The sequence below is a fragment of the Psammomys obesus genome, unplaced genomic scaffold (assembly GCF_907164565.1).
Source record: "Psammomys obesus unplaced genomic scaffold, mPsaObe1.curated_primary_1811, whole genome shotgun sequence".
NCBI classification, from domain to species: Eukaryota; Metazoa; Chordata; class Mammalia; order Rodentia; family Muridae; genus Psammomys; species Psammomys obesus.
This window is the reverse complement of record NW_026596057.1, coordinates 29,567,769-29,590,095: the sequence shown is the minus strand read 5'-3', so window position 1 is coordinate 29,590,095 and position 22,327 is coordinate 29,567,769. Positions and strand designations below refer to the sequence as shown.

The 22,327-nt window shown below is 35.1% G+C and overlaps 1 protein-coding gene and 1 pseudogene across 3 annotated transcripts in view; one reads left to right on the top strand and one right to left on the bottom strand.

The window, feature by feature from the left end:
- Nucleotides 1-22,327, top strand: part of Kcnt2 (potassium sodium-activated channel subfamily T member 2) — a 377,298-nt gene that overhangs the window by 274,595 nt on the left and 80,376 nt on the right. Inside the window, exons 15-20 of one of the 3 annotated variants that reach the window (XM_055624691.1) lie at nucleotides 2,285-2,434; nucleotides 4,076-4,305; nucleotides 7,499-7,712; nucleotides 10,484-10,589; nucleotides 14,745-14,917; nucleotides 21,338-21,409. In XM_055624691.1, the coding sequence (XP_055480666.1) occupies nucleotides 2,285-2,434; nucleotides 4,076-4,305; nucleotides 7,499-7,712; nucleotides 10,484-10,589; nucleotides 14,745-14,917; nucleotides 21,338-21,409 (945 nt within the window). The remainder of the gene's footprint in view (nucleotides 1-2,284; nucleotides 2,435-4,075; nucleotides 4,306-7,498; nucleotides 7,713-10,483; nucleotides 10,590-14,744; nucleotides 14,918-21,337; nucleotides 21,410-22,327) is intronic. The other 2 variants (XM_055624692.1, XM_055624693.1) reach the window with 2 other exon arrangements.
- LOC129689464 (L-lactate dehydrogenase A chain-like) lies at nucleotides 1,038-1,987 on the bottom strand (annotated as a pseudogene).

The window sequence follows — 22,327 nt, the reverse complement described above, 5'->3', positions numbered from 1 at the left end:
GAGCTTTTGGATTTTTAGGTTTCTGACTCTCGGCTGTAATTTTATTACTAGAAAGGGCTGGGTAGCTCTTCAGGAATGTGGTGGCTCTAAATCACTCTAGAGTTTATCCTTTGGCCTAACTACTCTCACAGGCATTTCATAAAATGCTACCACAGGATTGGAAGCAATACATTCATTTTGAAGGGCTGTATATTTCACAATGATCTTTCCTTTCATGAGGCATATACAGCTTGAGCGGAGCCTTGGTTATCAAAAGGACAAAAACTAACACATATTTTTGCACACTCAAATTTTTATAACAGTTTTAAACACAAAGTAAGTTAGGTATCTGCAGGTGTCAAACTGTATTATAAGGTAGACTTAGTCTTATGACAGAGACAATGAAACAAGATCTACACGTTGGACATGCGTTTAGCTTTTCCACAGAAGGAAATCAAATGCCTGAGCTCACAGCCTGAGTAAAAACTTCTGACAATGGGTCTTATAGAACTCCTGTTATTCATCATAGTTATATGTGATGCTAATGTTTTTTGTTTTTCACTGTTCAAGGTTTATTTGGTGTTTTTATTGCATGACACTTGGGTAGTTGGTTGCATCATCCATATGCAGATCTTACTCTTTTTTTTACATAATATTGCCATCTATACTACAGACACACAGAATACACAAAACAATTCCCTGTAGATCAGTTATGCACAAGATAGGCATGATGGACTTACACACTGGAACCAGGTCCTGGCTAATTGGGAACTTGCCGGCCTAGGCATGTCTGGTGAGGGTGTGTAGCACGGTGACACAGCAGGCTCTCAGGATCATACACAATTGCCAATGTGTCTGGGACACAGTGGACTGTCTCACTAACCAGGTTACCACTACATAAGTACACTTATCAGGGTAGAGCTGTGGGAGCTGAGGTTTCCCCCGGACCACCTGAACATAGCTGCACTAACCACAGCTCAGATGGAGGAGACGGTGTGTGGTCTCATGGAAACCCTGCTGTGGACTGGACAGTGAAGTGCTAGGACATCAGGGAAAATTTAGAACTGTGGCTCGTTCTGGATCCTCTAAAGCCTGTCTGCATTGTTCTTCAGGTGGGCTTCTTCTTCAGGAGTCAGTCACCTTCACAACATCCGAGTTTCCATTTTGTCCCAGGACACAGGGGATACTGGGGAAGACATCATCCTTGATTCCATAAGACCCTTAATCATGGTGGAAATGGGGTGCACCCGCCTAAGAGTCTTCCTTATGCTTTCAGCCAAGTGTGCCACAGAGAGGCCAATGGCCCAAGATATATAACACTGTTTTATCAGCTCATAGGCACTGCTTGTGAACCTCCTTCTACTGCTCCTTGTTTGCATCTGTGCCCAGTTATGGGGTCAGATTCAGTGCCAGGGAGACATTGGCAACATTCATGCTGCTCCACAGGGGCACACTGGAGTCTCCATGCTCCCCTAGGACCCATCCATGACAGCTTAGTGGGTGAATGCCCAGCCTTTCTCTCATCAAGTAAAGCAGATTGCAACCACTTCCAATGACTCGGTTTTTGGGAAAACCACTTTTTTTCCAAGCTACGTAGGTCAAGATGTCCACTGGGTTGGAAACAATTAGCAGCTTGCAGTTCAGAGTATACTTCCCAATGTTGAGAAAGATGAAGATGTTCACGTTTCGCTGGACCAAATTGAGTCAGCTCTCTGTCTCTTGCTGATGGGCTCCTGCTGTGATAATGACCAGCTTGGAGTTTGCAGTCACAATGTAGTTTTTGCCAGAAACAACTTTTGGTGTTCTAAGGAAAAGGCTTTCATTCTTGGAGATTCATCATCCCTCCCTTCAGTTTGTTTTCCATGATGTCAACATCTGCCAATTCCTTCATTAAGATACTGATGGCACAAGTACATGCCAATAACACCAACTCAACAACTGTATTGTTCTGGGGGGCCTGCTCTTCCTTAAGAAAATTCACAATCAGCTGGTCCTTGAAGGCTGCCATATTGTAATTTGAACCTTTTGGGACTCCTAGTGCACGATGGGGGTTGTTGTCGGGGGCAGAGAAGTCTTGCCTGGGGTAGGTGACAGTGGCTCCAGAGCTCTGTGATGCTAATCTTAATTTAATGTCATAACCTCTGTATAACACCATCATTCTGAGCTCAACGTGCCATAAAGCTGCCTCTGTGAATTGTGTTTACTGGTTCTCGACATTGTGGATTGGCTGTCTGGCCACTGTCATTTACCCCCATTCACTGTGTTTTCCTCTCTGTGTGTGTATGTGTGTGTGCTTGCGTTGCAGAGAAGGGCAGCAGTCGCCAGAACAGTGGCAGAAGATGTACGGGAGGTGCTCAGGAAATGAAGTCTATCACATCATTTTGGAAGAAAGTACATTTTTTGCTGAGTATGAAGGGAAGAGTTTTACCTATGCTTCTTTCCATGCACACAAAAAGTATGTTTCCAGTGGAGAATTAACTCCTCAGCCAGTGAATCAAACCATTTAAACCTTTTTTTCAAAATGTTGCCCATATTGGCACTCCTGAGTTTGATGTGTTTAGACTTTTTAGCATAATCTTTGTTCCATTTTAACTATAAACTTTGCAGTTTCTACAAAAGTTTACCAGGAGGAAAATATGTTAGTAATATCTACCCTATCACATCTTAGTCACTCACAACATCCTAGCTCATTAAGAATTAATAACTATTTGACAATGAATCTTGTCACATAAATGAAAGATGAAGTGTTGTTTAAATTTACAATAGCAAACACTTGCAAAAAATAAAAGAACAAAAGGAAAAAAACAAAACAAACAAACAAACAAAAAAAAAAAACGTTTTCCCCCTGTGAGTCAGAATCTCTTATAACTCAGGCTGTCCTCAAACTCACTATATGGACAAGTCTAATTTTGATTACTGATTTTTAACTTTCACTTCTGAAACAGTATAAAACTATCCAAAAAATAAATAAGTGTTTGATTATAGACGTTAATCTTTATCTACTGTCCAAAAGCAAAAAAGTTAAAACAAATGATAATGTATATATACTCCAATTTAGGCATAGAGACATTTTCCTTTGCTTCCTAACTCAAGATAAAAAAAAAAAAAATGTATATCAATTGAAGATACATGATTAAACTAGGGTCAGATGGAAGGGGAGGAGGACCTACCCTAGCAGTGGACTTGGAAATGGGCAGGGAAGAGATGAGGAAGGGAGGGTGGGATTGGAAGGGAATGAGGGAGGAGGCTATGGCTGGGATACAAAGTAAATAACCTGTGATTAATATAAAAAATAAAAATTATAAAAAATGTGTATCAAAAATATCTATATTAAAATATTTTAATGTAAGTAATTTGGGCACTGTATAATAATATATTCCACTTAACTAATATGAAATATACTCAAATTTGTCAATGATTCTAATTATACATATTTTACTACTAACTAACGTTTAGAATTTGACTTACTCCGTGTGGGTTTAAGATGAATTTAGGAAATTAGAACATTACCAAAGAGCAATAAGAAATATTTTAATACATTATTACTCTTATTGTTTTAAACTTCTTCTATTAAATATGTATGGCCATTGAGAAATATTTTAAATGTTTCTTTTTATTTTTTTTTTAATCTATGAAAGGTGCTAGAAATGATAAGCAAGGGCAATTCAGAGACATCACTTTCTTTTCACATGACATTTTAAGAGTCTCACTTTATGCCAATTGATTGTAAATATATTGAAAATGGTAAGAAGTACTGTTCATAGTTTTGACATTAGTAATTATTTTAAAAAAACATAAAGCAACATTGCCTCTGCTGATGACAGTCTAATATTTTAACTTATGTTTTTTATAATTTTCATCTATTAATACTATAATGCTTATGACCAATTAAATTGATACTTTTCTTTAAAAAATTAGATTATTAAATGTTAGGATCCTCTCCTGCTTCTTAATTTTATTATTTGATGTTTTTATTTTGTTTTCTTGATTAGACTTGACTAATTTTCTTACAAATGTAAGTACTTAAAAGAACAAAAGCCTAAAGACTTTTCCAAAATGTAATTCTTAAACTCTTATATTCTTCTTTTAAATTAAGGTTTGGTGTCTGCTTGATTGGTGTTAGGAGGGAGGATAATAAAAACATTTTGCTGAATCCAGGTCCTCGATACATTATGAATGCTTCAGACATATGTTTTTATATTAATATTACCAAAGAAGAAAATTCAGCATTTAAGAACCAAGACCAGCAGAGAAAAAGCAATTTGTCAAGGTCATTTTATCATGGGCCTTCCAGATTACCCGTCCACAGCATCATCGCCAGCATGGGTCAGTACAAACTCAAACTCACTGGAATTAACTTCAGTCTGTATTTTTTTTTAAGATTATAAGTACACATCAATTTTCTCAAAATACATAGTCAATTTCAAAACTTGCTTGTGTATGCTATAATCTCTCTATGATTTAGATAATACAAAAGAAAAATTATAAACTGCCTGAAATAAAAATGCAAGATTACCAACAACTACTCAGTAATTACTTTCTGTTTTTGATTATTACTGCTTTCCTTGTATGTTTTTTATTGTTAATTATCCAAACAATGACCAATTTGGATGATTTCCAGTGGGTTTTGTTTGTTTTTTGCTTGTTTTACTTTTGTTCAAAAATTATTCATTCCTTTTCCTCTCATCATTGACTTTGACATTTATGGCACAAAAAAGATGAAATAGTATATATCCAGCTAAGATGAAACTCATTAAAATTTAGCACTAAACACCTTCAAACTTATAAGTATATGATTCCTTGTCGTAAGGAATGTATATAATTCCTTTAGGTAATTCCATTGCCTTCATTGCTCAGAGAGCCCTTTTTGGATATTTCATTTGAACTTTATATATCTTTTTTATCCTTAACGTCAGCCAATCAGAGGCTGCTATTTCTACACCCTGCTATACATACCCAATGCCATACGTGTACATATGCTATTGACCTTCATGTCACACATCCACAAGTTTCTCAGGGCACTTGGCTTCTGATGTGCTTTCAAACCACATGCCCTTCATGTCTTAACCCTTCATGGTCTTAACCCCAGTCTGCAGTCATATAAATGAATTCAATTTTCAATGGGTTCAAACCATGCTGTGGTTAAGAATGTCACAAAATAGTTTCAGTCACTAATTAAATATGTGGAATAAATACAATCGGCATTGATATTAACTATAATAACATCTATTTGAAAGTAAAGGACGGGGAATTGTAAGATTGATAAGTGGATAAAATGCTTGTCATGCAAACATAAGGACTTGAGTTTGACCTCAAGAATCTACATGAAATGCTAAGCATGGTAGCACTCACTTGTAACCCCAGCAGTAAAGAGGCAGATACAAGCCTTGGAGTCACTGTCAGGAGAGCTCCCTATTGTTGACCCTTAGCAAGGAAGAAATCCTGTGCCCAAAAGCAGGATAGATGACTCCTGAGGAACAAAAAGTTTTATGTCTGGATTCCACACATATATTTATAGACTTCTTATGTGCACCCAAATACATTGTACACCTATATACACACATATGCACACATATTTAAGCACCTGCACACACATACACCAAAAGAAAAAGAGAAGAAAAGAAAGGTCCACAGTAAGATGGCAGACATACCTTAGTAACCTCAAACATGTCAGAGATCAAGTTGTAGGAGGCTTAATGATCTATATTTTCAAAAGTCCAATGAGACAAGAATAGTGTTATGTGAAATCTGTTACTATCATCCCAAACTTATACACTTAAACCCTATGGGATATAAGATTATTTTTAAATAGATATTTTTTAAAGAAGTCAAGTTAAAATGGAGTAATGAGGATCAGCATTATTTTTATGTGGCTAGTGAGCCGACAGGAAGAAGAAATACAACATAGACACACATCCAGGAAATTGATGTGAAAAGATAATGGACAAGATGTTAATCATCAGACCAGAAATGACAACAGATTCATTCCCTCACCACCATCCTAAGGGGGAAAAAATCACAACCATGTGAAGACTTCTGAAACTTTCTCCTTCAGGACTATGAGAAATAATTAGTCTCTCTCATGGCATCTGATATGAAAGCTTTAACAAACTATTACAAATACTATGAAATTTATCCTGAGAAAAAGAATATAATTAAGCTGATGAGCAAATTGAACTAATGAAATACAATAGAGTCCATACTCTGAAGACCTGTGATCCAAAAATGGATGTTCACAGAAGATAAAGAAAATGGCCAGTGACAAAAATAAAGAATTATTCCCACCTCCAAAACATAGGTTATCTCTTTGTGTCAGAGGGAAAGATCTCAGGAAGAACCAAGTATTTGAAAGAGAAAAAGATGCTGCAAGAAAAGTCTTGTTCGTGCATCTCTAACCACTTTTGTAGATCTTTCTGCTGTTTATAAATTTCTCATGCTTATTCTTAGGGCCTAGATTACTGTCAGATATCAGTACTGGCAAGATAACTGAAAATAGACCAAATGGAGCATCCATATCTTCATGCTTCTGTTGGTGTGTAGCCTGTGTTTAGCAAAGAAAACAACTATGTATTCGGAGTGATATAGAGTCCGATATAGTGACAAGGAGGTTATATAAATATCCCATTTGAAAGTGAGAAAGGATTTAGCACACACTGTTAGATAGTTTTACATGAGGAGAGATGTTTGTACTATCTTCTAAAGGAAAGTAAGAGAAGAAGAATTTGATAAGTGTGTGTCTGGGGGATGTCTCAATTTGCTTTTGATGAGACTTGAAAAGAATCTGACTTGCCAGATTTTCTTTTTCCTCTGCAGTCCTAGGAGACCGCATGATTGTCCATAGAGGTAAATGTCGTAGATGTTCACTCAAGTCCGCGACTTTAAGATAGCAGCATGCCAGACTTATCTTACATCAATAAATCAACTTTATAAAATTTACAACCATTATCTATTTGATTATTTTTTTATTCCTCCTAGAAAACCTCACCCCTTTCCTAAAAGGACAGAGTTGTCCTGTGAGGTGCTTTCTAGTAGCCACAATTATTATCTTTTCTCCTACACCAAGTGAATGAGTGCTGGCCATCACATAAGGACTTTCGAGTTGACCACACCTCTGAAGGGCTTCACTGCCTCTCCACACATGGATCCAAGCTCTCGTCTATACCAAATAATTTATTTTGAATCAGGGTCTTATACAGTAGCTTTGACTGGCTTGAAACCCACTAGGTTGAACTCATATGGATCAACCTGCCTCTGCCTTTTGAGTACTGGAATTAAAGGTGTGTGCCACTGTGCCTGACTGACTCCACATGTAAGTGTGAAATATATTTGTCCAGTGAAATGTTTAACCAAAGGAGGACCAAATTGCATTGAGAACTCTAGATATATTAGACAGACAGAAAGACAGACACACAGACACACACACACACCAAGATAATGTATTGCATTTCAATAGCTTTCAAATCGTTATGTCACAGGTAATAAAAATGTGCTAATGGATTCTCGTGTTTCATTGTGTTAGGTACTGTGGCTATAGACTTGCAAGACACCAGCTGTAGAGCATCCAGCGGCCCTACCCTGGCCCTTCCTTCAGAGGGAGGGAAAGAGCTAAGAAGACCTAGCATTGCACCTGTTTTAGAGGTTGCAGATACATCATCAATTCAAACATGCGATCTTCTAAGTGATCAATCAGAAGATGAAACTACACCAGACGAAGAAACTTCTTCAAATTTAGAGTAGGTTTGACTTTCTGAGTTTTATTTTCTGCTTTTGGCTCACATTTTTTAATTTTAATTTTTTGATAATATCATACATGGCTACTATATTCACATCATTATCATCACCATTTACCCTCCAACTACGCCCATGTACCCCCAACTCCCTCTCAAAGTCATACCCTATTAATCAACAATTATTTTTACATGTGTAAACAGGTACATATAAAATATCCTGTTGAGTCTATGTAGTGCTGCTTATAGATGCGTGTGTTCATATCGGTCCACTTGGTATCGGATAACTTGTCAGTTGTCTCATCTTTGACGAAGAGTCAAACTCACACTGATAATTGCCTGTAGTTTTTCATCTAGGGATGGCTTAAGTCTTCCAGAACCTAACAATTATGGAAGGGTATGATATTTTTCTTTTCCTTCTGGATAACCTAGAACATCATTCCATAGTTCTACTAAATCACTCTTCTATTAAGCACTTTTTAAAGCACAGAATACTATAAAACATCAACTTTCTGCTCTCAGCATAAACTTTCATTCCTACTTTTTCTCTATAATCTTTATACTTAAAGGAAAAAATGCATTTTTTTCTGTGTAATCTAAGTTGCATTATCAAAGTTGTATTTTATTTTACTACACTGCACTACCTTTAATTTATTTTATAAGCATTCATTTTGAGGTTTTCATCAATTGCTTTACTCATTGTTGTGAAAAAAATCGAAAGCAACCTAAAGACGGAAGGTTTTATTTTGTATCACAGTTTGAGAGGGAAGTCATAGTGGCATGGGATGACTGCCACATTGTCCACTCAGAAGGCGGAGATGGGGTGGAATATTGGTACCCAACCTACTTTCTTCTTTTTGTTAAGTCTATGGTCCAACTCCCTGAGATGATACTACCCAAATTTGTGATGGGTCTTTCTGCATCCGTTAGACTTATGTGAAAGCATCCTCACCTAGAAGTATATTTTGCAAGTGATTCTAAAGCCTGTCAACTCGACAAGCAAGATTAATGTTCATGAAGTTCAACAGTTTATCTAATTACATAGTCAGACTTCTCCATTAAGTGATTTTGCATTTCGACTGTTAGCATTCATTTTTATTTGGAAGCTAGCAATAGTTAGACATAGAAAGATATACATATTCTTCCTTTACTAAGATTCCATTCTTTTTTAGTACCTAACTGTGTAGCAGTCATCACATTTAAGCCTATCGAGGCATTTACATATGTTATTTTCCACACCTGCTGGCATAAGAAAGCTGAAAGAACAGTAGTCCACAATATTGACTACTCAGATTACTTGTTTACAAATAATACTTGTTTACAAATAAGCAATCTGACCACAATTTTCCTATGTTTAAATTATTTATGAATGCCCCTCATTGCATTATATAATTATGGAGAAAAGTGTTACTGCTATGTTTTTTGCTCAGCGACCAATGCCATTAGACATTACAAATCCTGTTCCTGGGACAGTATAGTCATCGCTGATCATGTCTCATAATAATTTTCATATAAATTCATTTAAAGTTTTATTAAACTGAAACTGAGCTGTCATTGAAACTCAGGAAAATCACTTTAAGTCCATCCACAATTGTTATTTGTTTCAGAAAATGTCAATGTACTTTTAGACAAAATCCTGTCTCAAAGTATTCTGTGGTCCAAATACGCAAGTGTATTTGTAGAATATAGGATGGGAACAGCAACAGACTGGGCAAACATCCTTGTAGGAAGTGATGTTTTCAAGTGTGAATGCGATTCTGTTTTTTGTTGTTTTTTTTTTTTTTTTTTTTAAGATTTCTAAAGCATGAAGAGGTAGAAAGAATTTTTTACTAGAAAAATTAAGTTGATGATAAGGTAGAGGTGATGGTTGTAGGCCTCTAAATTTATAAAATGTGCTCAGTCTCACCTCCCAACCAATTCTAGACCAATAGTGTCTAGAATATAGTTTCAATAAATTCTTCAGTTCATGGTGTTTCAAGAAAAGTTAGCAAAACCCAGGAGCTTCCCTTTTGGATGAGAAAATATTGCTTTGAGTAATTTCCTTTTATTTGCTCATTAACATTTATGCTTCTGCCTTTTATAAGCTCCATGTACCAAATGGATGTAGCCAAAATGTGCAGGTGTCTGTAAACAAACTAAATGTCTTTTATAATGTTTTAAGAACACTTCCAAGAAAAATTCTGCTTTTAACTAATTAAGTTACTTGTTCTTCTTTAGCTATGTGTGCATGGCTAACACATGTTGATACAGCCAAAAACTATAGAGTATGTTATAATACTCTATATTATATGTTATACTCTATGTTATAAATAAAAAATGTGTACTATCACTATTTGTCATGGACACATGTTTATGACTCCAAGGATGATGGTTGGGAAATATTTTCTGGAGAAAACAACAAAGACATATTTATGGTTCTCATGGTTCTCACTTATCCCTCCAGCTGAATCAAACACAAATTCCCCCTTACTCGGTTCAACATGAGTGTGAACAGCTGTGTTCCACTGATGCTGCCGTCACGAGTGGAGGAGTCAAAATTCACATAATTTTTACATGGCAGGAAATAGTTTCAACTAAGTAATATAGTTCCCAAAACTTTATAGTGAGTCACTTTATCATAATTTGCCTCACATTTCTTAAATGATGTGATTTTTAATAGTGTGATGGAATAATGGAATAGCTAATCCTAACTTAATCATGCAATAGATCTGGATCATAAATGAGGGTTCTGGCTTTCCATGACTACTCCAGGGGTAACATTTCCTATCACTTTTCAGCTATGCCAAAGGCTACCCACCTTACTCTCCATACATAGGAAGTTCGCCAACTTTTTGTCACCTACTTCAAGAAAAAGTGCCCTTTTGCTGCTTAAGATTAGACAAGGTAATGCCTTCTTATTGATGCTATATTCTCTAATAAGAAAATGATAGCATTCGCTATTGCACATATATGGTAATTTTGTAGTATCTAACTATAATGCATTGAAAGGATGTTATTACATATAAACTTGATTATGCAAAGTGGTCAGTTTTACTTTTTGCCCTCACTAAAATCCACACAAATGCTTTCTCCTTCAATTTATTTAGTTAATTAGTCAGTTGTGTTTTTAAAAGGGAAGATAGAGGCCCAAGGCTCTTAAACCACTTCTTGGTTATTGGTTCATTACCATTTGTATTTTGGAGGCATATCTAATCTATGTTTTAATAAACAACCTTGTGTCTTGCCTCATATCTCATTCCCATGTTATTTTATGCAGTCCTCTTTTTCTGCCTGAATGCCTTAAAGAATTGGCTCAAAACAGAACAGTCTGAGAATGTGAACATTTTTGCCTTTTTCTTAGATTTTTATCCATCTGAGGAAGGAGGAAACAGGTTAAAGTGAAACTTTATACACCTTAAAGGGATTTAAGTGTGCCTTGCATCCTAAACATTCATTTTTTTTTTCTTTTACTCTTTATTTGGGGTTAAAATTATAATGCCACCACCCTTTCACAGCCTGCGTAACTTGAGAAAATCACAAAAAAATGTTCACTTCACTTATCTGTAAAATGAACATGATTTTTTAACCCCCTCCCTCTTCTCCTCCCTGTTGCTCCTGTGGCCCAGAGAGGCAGCCCTTCAAGGAAGAGTGATCAGAAAACAGGCAACAGAGTACATGTCAAAGACTGCCTCTGAGCCCCTTACTAAGGAACCAACATGAAGCCTGAGTTGCCCATCTGGTGCATGTGTGTAGGGGGCCTAAGTCCAGTCATTGCTTGGTCCTTGGTTGGTGCTTCAGTCTCCATAAGCCCCTCTGGTCTCTGGTTAGCTGGCTATGGTGGTCTTCTTGTGGAACTCCTGGCACCGTTAGGTCCTTCCAGCCTTCCTCTCACTTTTCCACAAGACTTCCTATGCTTCACCCAATATTTTGCTGAGTCTCAGCATCTGTTTCGAGCCACTGCTTGGTGGAGCCTCTTAGAGAACAGCTATGTTAGGCTCCTGTTTTTGAGCATAGCAGAATATTGTTAATATATTGTCAGAGGTTTGCTCTTCCTGATGGGTGGGTCACAGTTTGGGTGAGACATCGGTGGACATTCCCTCAATCTCTGCTTGCTATTTATTTCTGCACATCTTGATGCTATGAATTCCGTAGTATTCTTAGAAGGTGTTGTTTGTTTAACTTAGGGCAGTTGATTACTGAGTCTGGTTTCCCTTCATTTTGATAATATTCTTGTTTTCTTTGTTACAAATGTTGTCTGCTGCTGCTCTTGAATGAGAATGAAAGAATAGATGAAATTAATGAAAAGAATGAATGAATGAAAGCTTGGAGGCAATCTCCAAGCTTTACCTCTCTGAAGTTGGCCAGTCCAACTTTTTCTTGCTCAAGTATTCCATGTCCTTTCATTGACATCAGGAATTTTATTTCTTAAGGACTTATTTTGGTGGGTTGCTTTTTTCTTTCTTTTTTTTTTTTTTCTTTGATTTTTAAACACTTGATATTGATATTCTGGTCAGCTTTTGCTGGGTTGCTTAATTAACATGTGTTAATTTTCAATGTTAATCACATGAATTGACTCTTTAACTACATTTTTATAAGCCATGTTTCTTTTTCAGTTATAGTATTTTTGATGTTTTCCTTAAAGAAGATTCTTCACATAAAATATATATTTAGGAATCATGATTCCTGGACTCATTCTAAAGCACTCACTTCTTTAAAAAAAAAAAAATAGTGTAGGGGGAGAGCAGGAAACCAAGAGAGTCAAACTGAATCATCTTGAAGCAACTAATCTAGTTGTCATAGTAAGCCTCAGCTCTTCAAGAAGTGGATTATGGGGACAGATGTGGACTTTTAAAAGCAGTTTATTAACAGTCTTTTGCTACACTAATAAAGAAAAATTATGCAGTTTTATCGATTCATGGTTATAGAAGAGTTTATTGGTTATTCCATAAACATTAGAATGATATGATAGGGTCGGCTCTAAAAAATGGATGTTTACTTTGGGGTTAAGAGATGGCATTAATTAGTTGCATCTACTGTGTCATTAAATATGTGAATTGGTATGAAATTGTCTTTCTGTCCCAGGGCCAGCTGACTCTTCTGGTCAAGGTTTCTCAAAACTACCTTCACATTGTATTCTTGGATTTTCTTAATAACTATGTCCCTTTTCTGTCTTCATAAACCATGTAGTTTTATTACCTTGTGACATTTCATGGATGGTGAAGTTCAAATTATTCTAAACATTAGCCCATAAGTATTCTCTAACTCCATTTTTAGTGTTCTTATTTCTCCATATGGCTTTATATGACTGTAAACTTTGTATATCAGGACTAAAAATACTCCACACTGCATCCTATGAAGACTTTTGCCCCTATTCTTTGCTGTTCTCTTTCTTTAGATATTTTCTTCTACTTTTCTGCATCATTTTTCCTACTGCCTCCTTTTCAGCTGTTTGAAGTTCTGCAAATGAGATTTGGTGATTGTGATTTATTTATTTTTTTTTCCCATTGTATTTTCCCTTGGGTTCCTTTTACCTTCATCCTAGAAGGATGGTTTCCTTGGTTTTTCAATTCCACAACCATTTCTGTCTTCTGTGCCTCTGTTCTTCTGGTTACTGTAAATATCTATCATTCTTATTGTTATTCATTGTAGCTAGTCACTCTTTTTTCTATGGCTGTCTGGGGTCCTGTAGTCTTGGCTGCTCTATGTTTTCATAATAATGTATATACTATGCAATTATGTTTACTCAAGATTAGGATCCACTGACTTTTCTGAGGTTTTGTGGCTTGGCCAGTTCTAGAAAATCCTCAACCCATATTTAGTTGAATAGATTCCTTTCTAATTGTGACTTCTATTTTAGCTTCTAGCTTTTCACTTTTGCCCTGTGCTTTGCATTTATGACAATATTCTCATCTCTGATCTGCAGTTGATTCCTTCAGAGGCATTAAATTTGTTACTTTTTTTTAAGTATTGGAAATTGAACTTGGTGTTTCAGACACACTCAGAAAGTACTTTACCACTAACGTATAACTTCAGCCCTGAATTAACTCTTGGGTTACATTGCTCAATTTAAGAGGATATACAGGAATAAATATAGTATGTTTAAACAGCTGCCTTGGATATCAAATAAGATTTTGTTAATTCTTTAAGTATTTCCTCTTATTTCTTCAAACATTTTGAACATTATTTTCTGAATCTAGTAACAGCAAAATCAGTAGTCTTTGTAAGTCTAATTGTTTTTGTCATTTTTATTCTATGTCCTTCATTTCACCATTTTAAAAATAATTTAATTAAGGAATAATGGCACAGGGTGTTTCATAGGTAATTAATACACAGAGAACTAACTAAAATCAACCCAGGTAAATAAGAAGACATAAAATGGTGGAGAAAAAAACTACTGCTGCCGTTAGGCATGTGGATAATTTAGCTTGAAAATTGTTTTGATAGAATAATGTTAATTAGTTTATTCTGAGTCCAACCTCTCAGGGATAGTAACAGTTTTTCCAAAAATTTGTTCTCATTCAACCTCTGTGATAAGTTCTAGTCAAGTGCCATGCTTTCTTCCTTGAGTATTGTTTTTTATGCTTTTACCCTGCTGCGCACTTAAGCAACTCAGTTTTCCTTTTCTTTTTTCTGTTTTACTTTGTTTTTATTTATTTATTTTTATTTTTTTATTGCATCACTTTAAGTACTGAGGACTGGAAATATCCCTGAGACTTCTCAATTATAACATCAACATATTTTGGAGATGAAAGTCATATGTCTATGCTATAACAAAACAGATACTATGTGGCTGTACAATAACAACTCTAACTGGCAGAGCAACCAGTACACACACAGCCTTCTTTCAGCATCAAGTTGTGTATTTACCACTCCTTTTAGCTATTCATCACAATTTTATTTCCTACAAGTTGGAGGACTGGGCAAAGACAAATGTAACTATGTACCAATCTGTTAGAGAATTAGTAAAATAAATTTTATGTAACCATATATTCTAAATTATTTCACAAAATTTTAATTGAATATAAAAATGCAATTTTTTTTATAATTTTTCTTCTCTAGAGTTGCCAGCATAACTACTACGAAGATGCAAAAGCCTATGGATTCAAAAATAAACTAATTATAGTTGCAGCTGAAACAGCTGGAAATGGATTATATAATTTTATTGTACCTCTCAGGGCTTATTATAGACCAAAGAAAGAATTAAATCCCATAGTTCTGCTATTGGATAACCCGTAAGTATATTTTAAGATACACAAACAGACAGAGCTTTTAATTTTACTGCACATTAAAATAATTTACTGATTTTACTTTCGATCATTTATATTATGGTCGCAAGTCATTGGGAGAAGAGTCTATGCTGTGATGCAAATCATTATTGATTATGATCATGTTTCATCAATACTAGTTAAATACCATTGGAGACTTTTATTTGAAATTAATATGCAAATGGTCATCTACTCATAGGACCAGTAGAAAGAAGCCACTGAATTATCTATTGCAAATTTCTTCAATTTAATTAACAAGCCTGGAAGACACCTGCCAAAGCTGGACAGTTTTGTTCTTTCACTCTTTATTATCAGAGATGCATTTATTGATCTGCCTTTCTGTTATACCATGGAATATCATTGTGTGTTTTATTTATGCTAATGTTCATATACCATAACAAAACACAAGTTATGCTGTATCATATGCTTATGTCTGGAAAATTTTAGGCTGACATATTTTGTTAACTAATTGTTTTGGAAATCCTACAGAAGTATGCATAGGCTCCAGAATAAAATGGCCCGAAACCATTTTATGTTAAAGTTACAGTGCCCTTCGCTGTAACTGTGAATAAATTTGTTGTCATGAGTGCAGTGTTAGAAGAAGTAAATGAAAACACGCCCCAGTAGTGTGACAGTCAAGGTACAGGACGGCCATAACAAGAGAGGGATTGCCAAGTGCACTGAATTCTGGATGTTCTCTGTGGGGAAGCTGCAGAGTAGCTAAGCTGATACCACAGACACTTCAGTTGAAGAAGTCAAATGCTCAGTTTGGGCTATTGGTCAATACTACAATTTAAGAAGGACATTTCCAGACTGTCATAAAGTATTCGCATTGTGAATGAGTAGATCAAACTGACACAGTTAAAGCCCCCAGTTACGGAGATAAAGAAGGAAGAACCCTCAAAAGAAGGGAGTGAGACTGTGTTCAAAGGCTCCTCTGACAGTGCTCAGGCCAGCCTGATCTGTCCTCTTCCTCACATTATTTCAATATAAAATTTGGGGTTTTGATTCATAACTCTTGCCTAACCCTCCAAAAAATATTAATTTTCTCCAAATTTAGGAGTGATGTTTGGCTTATGAAACAGAGGTATACTCCTCATTTTTAATCTTAAGTCTTGTAAAGTAACTTTAACTCAGTCATTTCTTATAGTTTACTTCACTATCGTATCAAACATAAGCCATCCCATTCTGTTTGATTTTGAATAAAAAGTAGCTAACATTTTTGATTCCTAGAAGATTGGTTTGTTCATTGAGATTATATAGTCCCGTGATTCCTTACCTAGTCTTAATTCCCGAATGTGATTAATCACACAAAACATCTGAAAGCTCCCCTTCTCTGGATTACTGTCAGGCCACTCTTTCTCTGTAAGTGTATATACCTTTTTTCACTAATATCCTATCTGAATGAAACCATAAAGATTACTCTTATGGTTAGTGTTCTTTTTATTCCATGGTTTATAATAGTACTGAATGTTGAAAATTCACTACAAGTCATCATACTCAACATTTAAATTTTTATTTTACATTTTATATATTCATATCACATAGAAATCACAGTACCAGAGAGATGTTCTCAAGGGGTTTACGATCTAAATGCTTACATTTAATTTAAACACTTGAATATACTTTCGATATCAATGGTATGAAGCAGAGCTAAAGATGTAATGACATCCAGGTAAAGTTCCCAAGGTCAAATGTAGGATGAAGGCCAACTATGCAACAACTAGCTCATCGTTCTGCCCTCTGTATGATTTTACCTAACTCATAGATTTTATTACAAATAGATGAAAAATATGTCATTTGCAATTAGTTTTAAGGGTAACAATCTAGTTTGTCTTAACTCCCAATATTTATCCATTGAAAATATATCACCCTTAACAATTGCTGACACTTTGGATCATAAATGTCCACGTGATGCCATTGTTGGGTGATTCCTGTTGAGTATAGTGTTACTTAGGTTTAGCATGATTACTTTATTTTGCTATATACACTATGATTATTTCAATTTATTTACCAAGTAACAAGGACATGATAAAAATCTTTATTTTCCTATGTATGTCTCAAAAGTGACATCTAACATTTTTACTTGTCTTCAGTTCCTTTGATGAAGAATGAGCAATTCAAAACTGAACTCCAAAAACAATGCTCCTGGAAAGTTTATGAAATCCTTCCCCCCCACTTTGAAGCAATGAGATGCCTATTACTGTGAAATTGTTTTCTCCTGCAATGCTTTGTACCCAACTACAGAAAATGATGGGTTTTCTTCTCCTTAAAATATATCCAAGCTCTAAGAAAGCTTCCAATCATATTTACATATACTTCAGGAATTATTGTTTGATTTTGAGAGTTTGCCCATGTTTAAATGAGCAGTAGTGACACTAACAATAAGGGAATGGTTACTGAGATAAATTAATCAAAAAGACAAATTAATTCCATATAACAAAAACAGAAGTGTCATGAATATGAAGTATTAAAGTGTAAAGCCAGCTTATCTTTCCAACACATAATAGGGGGAACTAGATGTTCAGAATATTGTTACATAGAAAGACTTGCACATTTCAATGGTAATCAAGTGAAAGTCTGGCACAGTGAAAACATCTTTCCTGTGGCACATCAGACCAACTCTGATCTTTCTACAGTTCATCAGAGTAGTGACAATTCTGATTGATTAACCATCTGTTCTCCTTTGTTTGTGGTGCTAGAATGATTTCAAATATTTTCATTACTGCCTCTACCTTAAAGGTTGTCTAGCTGAAATTTAGCTGGAAGTCGAAGCTGGAACATATTACCCAAAGTTAGACAAACAAGGACCAGGTCCATGGTAGTGCTGTTCATTTTTACACTGATCATTTATTAAATCCATTGAACTCTTTGCATATAGCACCTAAACATTTAAGCTTTTTAAAATAAATTTCTAAAATATATGATAAAGCAACCCCCTTATCCTATAGAAATATACACTTTTGTTTCAGACAGAATTGAGATGAGATCTAAGCTTAACCTCTAGAGCCGCCTGGACCATATTTTTTTTTCTTGCAACCTCATCTCATTTTTTTTTTTTAATTTGAAAATGGTAAGAAAATTGAAGTTATTCTCCGACTTAGATAATGGATGTAATATAGTAACGCAAGAGATGACATATGTGACAGCCGGGAAATGCTAGATTTTCTTGTCCTATTAAAAATGGAACATTGTTACTATTTCATTTAACTAAACGTCTTACATAACAACCCAGATGATAAGAAAACAGTCTGGAGATGTAGCTCAGTGGGAGAGTGCTTGCCTAGCATGTGAGACACCCTAGCTTAACTGTACATTAAACAAACAAACAAACGACTGTAGGTATTCCTGATTTTGCCTGCATGCTTGTCTATGCAACATTTGTCTAACTTGTGCCTACAAAGGAGAGAAGGGGGGCTGGATCCCCCGGAACTGGAGTTATAGATTTCCTGGTTGGGGAGAGTTCCCAGTTCTGTGAGCTGCCCAATGGGTACTAGCAGAGCTGGGAGTCATCAGGTTCTCTGCCAGCATAGCCTGTGCTCTCAACTGCTGAGCCATCTCTCCAGTACCTGATGAAACAATTAAAAGAATAAATAGACTACTTAAAGGTAGCTGTAAAATATTGGTGAAATAAACTTTGCTCATAAAAGTATATTACTTTCTTTTCTTGAAGTTGAAATAAAAAATATCGTGCTTATTAATTTAATATGACAGAAAAGGTGCTCTTGAATTTTGCAAATCCATGAAATTTGTGAACATTCCCACTGTCTAGCAATGTTGAGCCACTTGGTATTTGAAAATATCTACAGTATTGTTGTGAGAGAGTAATAAAGATTTGAGGCTTTATATTTACAGCCATTGCTCCCATTAGCCTCCTAGGTAAAGCTGCAATTAAGGGATGTGCTGCGCATTTATTTCTATTTAATAAGACTGGATGCTTTGTACTTTTTTTGACATTTTATTTCGTGTATAACCAGCTAATTTGCCTGTTTTGTTTGGCTGTGGTCTATGAATTTTTTCTGAGGTGCATCTACTTCCTTGACATATCATTGTCTCTTAGATAGAAAAACAAATTTCATTATGTATAAAAAACTTGGTTTATACAAAAATCATAGTTTGTATAAATAACTTTCATATTTATTTTTAGATAGTAAAATTTTTATGAAATTTACAGATGAATCACTTGATCTCTTTACCATGTTTTCTTATTTTGATTTCTAATAGAACAGTTAGGCTTTTCTATTTGACAGCCAGAAAAATGTATATATTTTATTATGCTTTATTAATACTTTTAATCTATATTAAACTTTTTCATTGTACTTTGAATGTGCATCATAATAAGGGACATATTTGTTATGAGTGTTCTATGTGTTTATTTTCACAGTAATGTTTCTCAATATAAAGTTATGCTTGGCAATTCACACTGTCTCCCAATGAGTAGGAAAATTGTCCAATTATGTGTTACTCAATTAGTAAGCAGCCTTGTGTCATAACTGATGTTGTCAACTCAGATAGGCGAACAGTTATAAAATATATGAATGCAAAGTTGTCTGTTTCTTTATAACTCTAGTTTCTTTTAAACCAGAGAGAGCCTTTTGTCTCATCAGGAGTATGTGTTTTCAGAGGTTAGGGGACTTGATTATCCCTGAGATAGCTGAAGTCAGATAAATAGGAATAGTGCTATCTCTATTTAAAAGCAAATTCTAAGAATTTGGAAAATTTCTTGCTCATTTTAAATATATGTTCTAAATACATCATAATTAAAATTCAGGAACTTTCTTTAAAAAGGCATTGTTTTTTTACAATTACAGTTTGTTATCTCTACCAGTCATAAATCTCTGTCCTAAATCCTGCAAATATATATGTTAGGTTATTGTTTGAGAGCTTTAAAGATAGTTAAAGACTGCCAATAATATCCACTCTGTAGATGCTTCAGATCTTGGTAAAACTCATGCCCACAAGTTATCTAAAGAAATACATACCAATGTTATATGTAAAATAAACTAGAAATGGTTATAAAAAGTGAATATGATTTATGAATTAAATAATGCAGGATTTTCAAAACTGAATCATAGTAGATTAATACAATGTAATAGTGCTGGTCCTTTCACTATTACAAAGAAATTTAACACCCGAAGGAGTTTAGTCAAAATTTTAACAGTACCATAATTTGAAAGTTTTTTTAAAATACATTACTGTATTGAACTCTTTCCTTTTAAAGAGATAGGACTTGGGGAGGGGCATGCTTGAAGAAAGGGGAGAGAAGGTGGGACCAGGAGGGGAGGAAGGAGGTGCTTATGGGGGGATACAAAGTGAATAAAGTGTAATTAATAAAAAATAAAATATTAAATAAAAATTAAAAAAAGAGATAGGAAGGAAATAAACAGGGAGAAAATAGGAAAAGAACTAATTCAACTAGGGATCAGCATCTGGGAAATTACAGTGCTCCTGTTACCTTGACCTGGAATTTCCCTCCTCTCTTGTACTTGCCAAATTCCTACTCACGTGTCAACATTCAAAGTAAATATTGCCTCTCTGTAATATTCTCCAGTTCTGGTTCCTGGGTGCAACCAGTAATTTTTTCTTTAGAATAAAACAGTACATTTTTGTGATTTTTGTATATGCATTTATAAACTGATTGATTCCTTTTTAAAATATAAGATAATACATTCCAAAGTTCACTGAATAATGTTTGGGTCTGAATATGCCAATTGAATGCATGCATGAATTAAAGGCTATAAAGTGGTTGTAATCTATTAAGTGATTTGCAAGCAAGTTTGAAGTCTATGGGTCTTTCCTTTGCTGTTCTTAGAAGTAAAGATTTCAGTTGTCATGAACATTTGTTCAATGATGTACCTTGGGTAAGAAAGTAAAGTTAAAGGTGAAATAGTGTCAGTGTAACTTTATGTAACACAGTTTTTCCATGCCTAAATAGACTACATACTTGACACATGGAGATGTGGAGTATGGGGTGATTATATCCATTTCTTAGACAAAGCATTCTTGATACTCAAGCATTTGACTACTCTAGAGGCATTTGTAGTGCTTGAGGTCATCTGAGAGAATAAAAACCATTTGCTCTTCCATTGTCAAAGTCTCTTCTGCATTAGGTAACTGAACTAATCCATGATCATTAAGTGCTAATTAATAGTAGTAATTCAATATTTTTCAAAATTATGCCATAATATTTCTGATTTATAATTCACAGTTCTTGGTGTATTATATGGCTCATAAGAAGTGCCAATATATTCTTAAGCAAAAGGGCAATGTAGGATGTATCTTGTTTTGGTTTTGGAAATGCAAACTAAATGAACTTGCTTCCCTTCCCTAGAAGTGCTGCCCCTGTTGTGACACTGTGTTTCATTTTGTAACCCATCTGCTACATAGGCCAGATATGCATTTTCTGGATGCAATCTGTTGGTTTCCAATGGTTTACTACATGGTGGGCTCTATTGACAAGTAGGTGACAATATCTATGGCACATGACTAGTGTAGTGTCCTGTGGTCTGTCTAGTGCTGTGTCTTGTTCCTGCATGATTAAGTGTACTTTGTCATGTTGTTACAGTAAATATGGTGACCCATGCATGCAGAGCACACGTCCTTGTGTTGTGTATCTCCTATCATACTGCTAAGCAGCAACTCATTGCTGAATTGTAACAGACCTTGCTGCATGTCAAATTGATCAGGAGCACACCATTTGCAAAGCTCTTTCAGGCTTGTGGCTTTTTATAAAGCAGCATTTCTGCAGTAATATTAGTGCTAAAATGTCATCAAATAGTAGCTTAAAATTCTCCATTACAATGCAGTGAGACCATTACCATAACTTCACATATAAATAGTAACAACATCTTGACAATTTATTCAAGCACATTTCAGAATTCATAATGATATCATTTAATAATTGAAAGATGCATGCAACTATGCAATGCATTAATGTAAAATGTAGATATACATAAACACTTTTGTGACTCCATTACTCAGAAAAATAAATTATCACCAGATTGATAGCAAGAAATACTGCAAATTATTTGTGATAATATGAAAGGAAGATAAGAGATTTAAATTCCCAAAAAAGAGATGAAAGAGGATTGACTGACTGCAGACTAATAAATATTGATGGTGGGTCACCATACCTGTATGCACGTGTATGTATTTGAAAGGGAATTATATGGTGTCGTGGGTAATTCTTAGCTTACATTTGAAATTTTCATGAAAACAAAGCCCATTTAAAGAAGAATACTTATTCACCCTGGCAAATTTCACATTTTAGTCCTTAGAAAAAAATGAATCATCAGAAGGTAAAAAAAGCATCCTTGGTTAGAGCAGCTTTTGAGGTGTCACTCAGATAGGTTTTCATTGGCTGCCATTGCCATCTGG